The sequence below is a fragment of the Myotis brandtii genome, unplaced genomic scaffold (assembly GCF_000412655.1).
Source record: "Myotis brandtii unplaced genomic scaffold, ASM41265v1 scaffold469, whole genome shotgun sequence".
Taxonomy (NCBI): Eukaryota; Metazoa; Chordata; class Mammalia; order Chiroptera; family Vespertilionidae; genus Myotis; species Myotis brandtii.
The window spans coordinates 182904-191442 of record NW_005367911.1 but is presented as its reverse complement, the minus strand read 5'-3'; the positions used below and the strand labels follow the sequence as shown (position 1 = coordinate 191442).

General features: G+C 50.3%; 1 protein-coding gene across 1 annotated transcript in view; it reads right to left on the bottom strand.

Moving 5' to 3' along the window:
• MEOX1 (mesenchyme homeobox 1) overlaps positions 1 to 7167 on the bottom strand; it is an 18918-nt gene extending 11751 nt beyond the window's left edge. Inside the window, exon 1 of the mRNA XM_005875656.2 lies at positions 6314 to 7167. Coding sequence (XP_005875718.1) covers positions 6314 to 6782 — 469 coding nt within the window. The 5' untranslated portion in view covers positions 6783 to 7167. The remainder of the gene's footprint in view (positions 1 to 6313) is intronic.
• Positions 7168 to 8539: the final 1372 nt, after the last annotated feature.

The following is an 8539-nucleotide window of genomic DNA, read 5'->3' as shown; positions in this document are numbered from 1 at the left end:
ACCTAATGCTCTGCAATGGTGGGTTCACTTTATTGCTCAGTCAGAGCAGTTCCACTTGCTTCCCATGGTGGCCCTGGTACTTGGGAGCTGACCCCAGGACCCCGAGGGGATTCCTGCAGAGTCAGCCCAGCCTGCCTGTGGCTGCTTGTCTGTCTTTCTGGCCCCAGCACTCACCCTGACCCGGGGCTAATCTTATAATTGAAGTCTGGCTCTCTGCACACTTTTTCATGAGTGAGACTGTAAAAGTTCTGATGCATTTTACAGAAGCGCATCACATATGGTGGAAACCCTCAGGCCGGGTGGTGGAGCCAAGCTCAGAGAGAAGGTGAGAAAATGAATGAATGACTGCAGGGCTGCAATAGAGACTACTGGCCAGACATTGGATGAGCTCCTCTTGTGTGCAGATGTCTCAGTAGATTCTAGGGAGGCTGCACAGGGGAATCAGGTATCATTCTGGCCCTCCAGACACCTCAATTCCAGGGAGAAAGTCACCCATACGCATCTAAACTTGTGGGTGCAAGGCCAACTGTGGTTTGATGCTAAAATGGAGGCATAAGCAAGGCTTGCTCTGTGTATGTGGGGAGGGTGGTCAAGAAACAATGCTCAACAAACTAGAAATAGAAGGAAATTATCTCAACATAATAAAGGGCTTACATGAAAACTTTATAACTAACATCATACTCAATGGTGAAAAACGGAAAGCTTTTTCTTTAAGACCAGGAACAAGACAAAGATGCCCAATATCACCACGTCAATTCAACGTAATATTGGAAGTCCTAGCCAGAGCACTCAGGTAAGAAAAAAAAGTAAAAGGCATCCAAATAGAAAAGGAAGAAGTAAAATAATCTCTGTTTGCAGATGACATAATCTTGTGGAAAATCCTAACGTTTCCACAAAAAAATCTTTTAAAACTAATAAACCAATTCAAGAAAGTTGTAGGATACAAAATCAACACCAGAAATCAGTTGCATTTATATACACTAGCAATGAACAATCTGAAAAGAAAATGAAGAACACAATTTACATTTACAAAAGCATCCAACAATAAAATACTTAGGAATAAACTTGACTGAGGAGGCAAAAATTTGTACACTTAAAACCATAAATCATCGCTGAAAGAAATTTAAAAAGACAAATAAATGGAAAGTTATCCTATGTTTATAGATTGGGAGACTTAATATTATAAAAATGTCCATAGAATCCAAAGTGATTTACAGATTCAATGCAATCCTTATAAAAATCCAAATGGCTTTTTTTGGGGGGCGGGGGGGGGGATAGAAAAAAATCATCCTAAAATTCATAAGGAATCTCAAAGGACCTCGAATAGACAAAACAATCTTGAGAAAGAAAAGCTGGAGGTCTCACAATTTATGATGTAAAAATACATTGCAAAGCTACAGTATTCTACAGCATGGTACTAGAATAAAGACAGCCGTATAAGACCAATAGAACAGAATAGATGCCCAGAAGTAAACCCTCACCTATATGAGCAAGTGATCTTCAACAGAGGCACCAAGAGGTGGAAGTGACTCAAGTGTTTGTCCATCAACAGATAGATGGGTACAAAAAAAAGTGTATACATACAATGAAATATTATTCAGCCTTAAAAAAGAAGGAAATCCTGTTAAAATGCTACAATATGAATGAACCCAAGGACATTATGCTAAATAAAATAAACCAGTCACAAAAAGACAGATACAGCCTGAGTCCACTTATATGAGGTATCTAAAGTAGTCAAACTCTTAGGAACAGAAAGTAGAATGCTGGTTGCCAGGGCTGGGGCCAGGGAAAAGGAAGTTGTCATTCAATGGACATAGAGTTTCAGTTTTACAAGATGAGAAAGTTCTAGAGATTGTTGCACAACAAGGTACATATAGTTGACACTATTGTACCATACACTTAAAAACGGCTATGATGGTAAATTTTATGCATTTTTTGACCATAATAAAAAGCAAAGCCAAGGAGATTTCAAATACAAAATGTCTCATGATAAGACTCTCAGGAGAGCTCCTCTGTGGTTAAAATTGTAGTGGATACTGCAGTTTGAAACTCCTTAACTATAGTTTTCATTGACATGATGTTATGTACAAGTGAAGGCATCAATTTAAAAAAAAAAGAAAGAATTCTTGAAGGGGATGGTTTTCAAGCTGGATGTTAAAATAAGTAGGACAGCAATGGGCAGCAGAGCGGGGGGAGGGAAAGGTTTCCAGCAAACTGGGTCGAGGAGAAAAAGCGAAGTGTATCTGCAAGGCAAGTGAACTGGTGTGGCTTGTGGCAAGGTCAGTGGAGGTGGAGGTGGCCTGTAAGGGGAACAGGTGGAGAAAAGGGCTAAAGGGGCCAATTTGTGGAGGGTTTTAAACTTCAGGCGAAATGAGAGTTCACGTGGCTGGGCAGGGGCAGGCAGAGATCAGGTCTTGCAGGGGAGAGATGGGGAGGGCCGAGTCCCTGGGAGGCGCATGTGTCGGAGCCCAGGGAGGATGGAACAAAGCGAGAATGATGAAGGCAGAATGAGTCCGTGAGAGCCCAGCCAGCAATGCTGAGCCCAAGCCCAGGGGCCTCCTCTTGGGCGATCAGATTCACCTGCAGCCAGGCCCATCACGCGCGACCTTCCCTTGAACCCCGGCAGGAAATCGCCGAGAAATCCCTCATCCCCATAAATTAAAGACAACCACAGTAGCCATGACAGATTGGGGGCAAACAACAGCGGCCTCGCAGCTGTCCCTGCCAGCAGGGGTCTCAACACCCCCTGGCCCCGGGCTGGGAGTGGCTGGGGGGAGAGAACCTCACAGTGGTCTTCTAAACCAGTCTTGTGCGGTGAACCAACCGAAGGTCTCCGAGTGGGGGAGCCAGGGACCCCGCTTTCATGATCATTTACTTGAGCAAATCCGCCCACTTCCAGTGGGAGCAGTTGCGGCTGGCAGAGGAAGGAGAGGGGAGAGCAGAGAATGTTCCTTTTGAAACAGACTTACAGTAACTTTCTGTTCCCGGAGGTTTCTCCGCCAGCCAGTAGGGGAGGCATTGACCAGGCACACTCCCCCCACCACTCCCCGCACCCCGCTGGGCCCCCCACCCTCTCCAGCAGATCTCTGAGCTCCAAGCTCCTAAGTGATGACAACTGGTTTCTTAGGACCAACAATGATTGTAAGAGGTTCCCATGTCGCATATCCCAGACTCAGGAATTTCTGAGACGGTGTATTTGAAACATTCAATTCCATTGACCCCGAGAATAATAGGGAGATTTGACAGTAGGCTGGTTCTGGAAATATGGGCCTCATACCATTCATAGCTGCCATGTATTGAACTCATGGGCCAGGCACAGTGTTCATCTCGTAGATCATCGTATTTTACCTGCACCGCCTCTCTCAACGGAAGGTGCTATTGTTATAGTTTCATTTTAGAGCTGGGGAAACTGAGGCTCCAAGAAGTTAAGAGTTTCCCCAAGTCATGCTGTCAAAAGTGGTGGTGCTCACACTGACTCTGTCTGCCGAACTGTAAAGCATTACAGAAAACACATTTCTGATCACCGCTGGTTAACCTTTCAGAGATGGCTTAGCAGGGGCGCAGGGGAGGTGTTTAAGGCGCTCACTTTGAGTACAAAATGCAAGGGGCGCCTAAAACCTCAGTAAATCGAGAGAAATAATATTTTAATGCAATGTTTTTAAAAATAAAAATTAATGCAAAAAAATCTATGCTGAATAAAATATCAAACTTTTAAATAAGAATCCAACCAGTGACTCAGGATTGGTGGGATGGCGAGGGGGCACTTTGTGGGCTCGTCTCTTGTGAGCAGATTCTGAGAGTGGGTGGTGAGCCTTGCCCACCACTCTCCCCTTGCTTTATGCTCTTACAAAGCTGATCTTTCCTGCCTCCTTCCCCTCCGGCTAAATTCCAAAGGAAGACTTAAAGCAACTAACTGGGTGATAAAGATTTCCACGCTGAGCAGGAGAGTGGGTCTGGAACCCCAGAGAATGAATGGAAGTCCGCTTGCTGTGCTCTGCAGACCTCATGTGACTGCTGCCGTTGCTGCTGCTCCTGAGGGGACCCCGAGGGAGAGCCCAGGGCCCCTCCTGGATGGGAACCTCCCCTGCCCCGAGGCTGACCCTATGAAGAGTGCAGGAAGTTCAGTGGAGGGTGTCCATGCCCTCGTGGGGTGGTCAGCTGCTTGGCACACGAGCTTACTCCCTAATGCACTGCCATGGGCCACTGGCCAAAAGGGAAGACGCGTATTTGGGTCTTGCTGAAACACGGAATGGTTTTTCCTAAGCCCAGCCCGTGGCCTTGCCCGTGCCTTCCCAAGCCTTGGCTCCCAGTTCCCTGGAGAGTGGCTGGATGCAGCGGAGGGAGGTGTGGGCAGAGCGGGTGGCGGGCGCCACGGAGGGGAGAGCTCTTCAATCAGGCTCGGAGCCAAGTCACTGAGAGCTCCTTGGAGAGGAGAAGCGCAAAGTGTCCCATTCTCGGCAAATCTCCAGCGGGGCTAGGAACAGCTCAGGGCTTAAGCGTTTGGACATTTAAAGGGCCCTGCTGTTGAGCAGGCAGGAAGGCCGTGCTCATTATCCTCCACTGTGGACGCGTTGAGGGGCTTCTTCAAGCATGTTTGAAAGTCCTCATATTTCAAAATGAGGCTTGTGCTTGACATCGACTGAAGGGTGTGAGATTTGGGGTCTGAAATTCGGGGTTTGAGCTGAATTCTAGGGTGACCAATTGCTCCAGTTTGAGAGGTTTCTTAGGTACAGACTTTCAACGCTAAAGTCAGAAAAGTCCTGGGCAAATTGAAATGAGTGGCTCACTCTGTTGAGATTCCATTCTAGCAGAGCCCCCCCGCGCCCCCCCCCCCCTTAAACTTTACGCATCTCCTTTTCCACACATTTAGAATCTACTGATAAGACCTGCTGGGCTTACCTCGAAAACTGGTGGGACTCAAAAGAGCTAATGTGTGTTGCCTGCTGCACCTTGAACTTCCCGGTTGCAGCACATCGCTGTCAGACAGGCATCTGTAGGCCTCTCCTCCCTCTCAGTTTGAGCTTTGTGTGTGTGTGTTGGGCGGGGGGGGTGACGCGGGGGGGGACACGCAGGTTGAGACCATCTTATTCATCTCTGCATCCCCAGGGCCGTGGTTGGGGCTTGGCAAAAAGAAATGCTCAGGAAATCCGTGCTATATCGAAAATGCTTTGTAAAGCAAAGCACAGAATGTTGTCATTGATTGGTTGACACTCTCATTTCCTACCTGACCCTGGTTAGCCCATGAGAAGGTCCACTATAGGCTCAGATAGATAGACGTTGCTTAAGGGTGGCTGTCAAGAGGACATAGTGGGCAGCGGGGGCAGGAGGCATGGGTACTGCCTTGTTCTGGGCAAGGTGGGGTGAGGGACCCAGACAAAAGGTGAGCAGGCAGTGAGGGAAGCTAGGAGGGCCCATGGGGAGATGAGGAAACAGGTCCCTACCACGGGGAGGAGATGGGATTAAGCTGGGATCTTAATAAGAGGACCAGCTCCATGCTCTGGCCTCTGGCTTCCAGCGCCGACTGGCCTTCCCCTGCATTCTGAAGTCCAGTGCTTGCCCTTGGCTGCCTGCCTCCCTGCCTCTCCCACGGCCGGCGATCCCTCTGGAGGGCCTTCCCTGAGGGTCACCCAGACCTTAGGATGCTGAATTGCCCCCTTGGTCTGGGCATGGCCCACCTAGGCAGGGTGATCCCTTGCCGGCTGCCTGCTCCAGCTCTCAGCACTCCATCTCCCCTCACCCCTTGCCTCTCCCATCCCAGCCCTAGTCCTGCTTCTCTGTCTCTAGGCCCCTGGAGACACAGGGTCCTGGCTCTGCTTGACAGCCAGGGTTCTGGCCCCCCCCCCCCCCCCCCCGCCCTGCCCCCGCTCCGCAGCCCCAGCTTCCGTCTCAGCTGATTCCCATGGTGAGCACACCCTGTGGCTCTGGGACCATTTGGAGCTGTTGGGGGCCTGGCAGGGAGAAGAAGCATGACCCAGAGGCAGCCTGGGGTCAGGAAAGCCCCTCTCTAGCCCTTGCCGGCCTACACGGAGGCTCCCTCCCACATGTCCTCCAGATCTTTGTGGATCCTGTTTCATTCTCTGGCTGGCACATCCCTCTTGGGGCCCACGAGTACTGGGGTCACAGACATCCCCATCACCAGAGAACCCTAGAGCTCTGAGTAGAAGAAACCCCAAAGGTAACTCCTTCCTGCCTTTGAGTAGGTTAGATAGACTTGTTTGCAATTCACGGTCAGGGCAGTTAGGCTCAGAAAAGGCAAGAAACCTCCCCAAGGTCACACAGTAAAAGCAGGGCCAGCTGTTCTCCAGCCACCTACCTGAACTCTCCTTTTTCCGTCTGGTTGACTTCTTCTCCGTCTCATTAGCAGTGCTCCCAAGGACCTCATAGTCCTCTCCTGGGCCTCCCGCGGCGTCCACCAGACCTGGGCTGCTGGCCCCCATCTCCCTGGAGCCCCCCGTTGGGCCCGGGTTGAGCCTACGCCGGGCCTCTGAGACAGGGAAGTGCCAGTCGGGGGGCTGTGGGAAGGCGGGGTGCTGCTCAGTGAAGACCCGCTCCTCCTGGGGCAGGCTGTGTGGGGTGGCCGCCAGGCAGGAGGCCGAGAAGTCGGGGTACGCTGCTGTCGCTGTTGCCGGGAAGTCTGGTTTCTGGTGGAAGGAGAACGGGGTTGGCGGGTAGTGGGGTAGCCCTGAGGCCCCACTGCCTTCGGAGTGGGGATTTCGAAGGCAGCCCCAGACGGGGGCCGGGGGGTGGGGGCTCCGCATACAGCTGCTGGCCACGGGATCCATCTGCTGTCTGCAGCGCGCCTCAGTCTTTCAAAGGTTCGATTCTTACCCTTTTTATATTCAAATTTTTTTTTAATGCAAAAAAAAAAATTAAAAATTAAATAGCAGGGCAAAATGTTCAACAGAAAGTTCACCCCAGGAACCAAAACAAAACCCAAAACTAAAGTCTCTCTTTCAAGTCCACACACGTGCGTATGTGTGTGCACACACTTATGTCCGACTTCACTCCTGGCTTCCTGCCCCCGGACGCACCAGCCTGCCTAGAGGGATCCCCTGTGCGTGTATTTGTCGCCGATGACACTAAACATTTTCACTGTCCCAGCCCAGACGCGCCCGCTGATGGAGTGCTCGCCCCGGAGCCCTCGGCAAATGCCTGCAGAGGGCTGGACCGGGGCTGCGGAGACACACTTTTAAATGCTGCGGTGGGGAGAGAGTGACAAATTTCTGAAGTGAAATGTGAGAGAGGAGAGGGAGGGGTTAACCCGCACCCACACAATCCCCTCCAACCAAAACCCGAGCAGGCAACTATTAATCATCAGAAACCTTATATGCACATCTAATGGGATTTGCAGATGGAGACTTTTAAAGAAACATTGTCTGTATTTTTTTTTTTTTTTAAGGAGAGAGAGCAGCTCACCCACACCACTTCTTTAATGTGCCTCCTGTAACACTATGAAGTTATTTTATTACACTGTTAACAAAATTCCCCAAGTCTTGGATTTGGAAAAAGCCTTAAGTCAGATCCAGAATCCGTCAAGTGCCAAATTCCAGGGAGTGAAGCAGGGAATAAGCGCAAGAGACAAGTTCGCTGATTGTATTTGATTTAAAGGCCCTTCCACCGCTGCTTGCAAAAAGGAAGGTGGATTAAGAGGAATCTTTTTTTTGCAAGTCTCAGCGGCCCACTAGGGTCTGTGGTATAAAGAAAGACATACTCCCGGAAAAAATGATTTCTCTCTGTCCAAAGTGACATTCTCACTTTCTCAGTAACTTAAAAAAAAAAAATCAGATTCTTCCTTCCTCTCTTTAACCCTCAACTTAATGCCAATTAGCCACACTCTTCTCTAGAGGGGGTTCAAGTCATTTTTCTCCTCGGCAAAAAAAAAAAGAAAAGAAAAAAAAAAAGAGGCTCTTAGATAAAGTCCTTGAAGTTTCTCCAGGCCTCCCGCACCTGCTCCTGGCTCCCTGACCTTCACCCACCTGCGTCCCCCTCCCCAGCCCCAGAGCCGAGTCTGCTGTGAACTCTGGGGCATGGACATAGGAATTGGGGGTAATCTCGTTCCCAGAGGAGTTCTCTTTGGCCAACCGTCACATGGTCTTCCCGGCTGGTGCCGACCCCAGGAGGGCCAGTTACCATTTCAGCCGGTCAGTCAGTCGGTCAGCCAGTCCACTTCATCACCGAGGCCTGCTGGTCTCTGTGGAGGGTTAATGTAATTCCAGGACCACAGGACAGAGCTCCTCTTCCGCGGCCCAGAGTCGTTGGATCGGGCTGACCCGGGCCACAATAGCGGCGTCTCTGCTGGCTGGTTCCGAAGGAGGAGGGGTCTTAGCGCTGCGGCCTGGAGGCTGCACACACGCTCTTCATGAAATAGGCACTGCGACTTCTGGAATGGGCGGCCAGGGGGTTGGGGGCCAGCAGAGGAGACGGGGTGGGAGCCACAACCAGGCTCATTTCTCCGCTTTGTCCAGGACTTAGCGGCTGCATTCACATTTCTCCTCTGGACCTCACCACTCTCCCATTAGGGTAAAGTAAGAACTGTGTC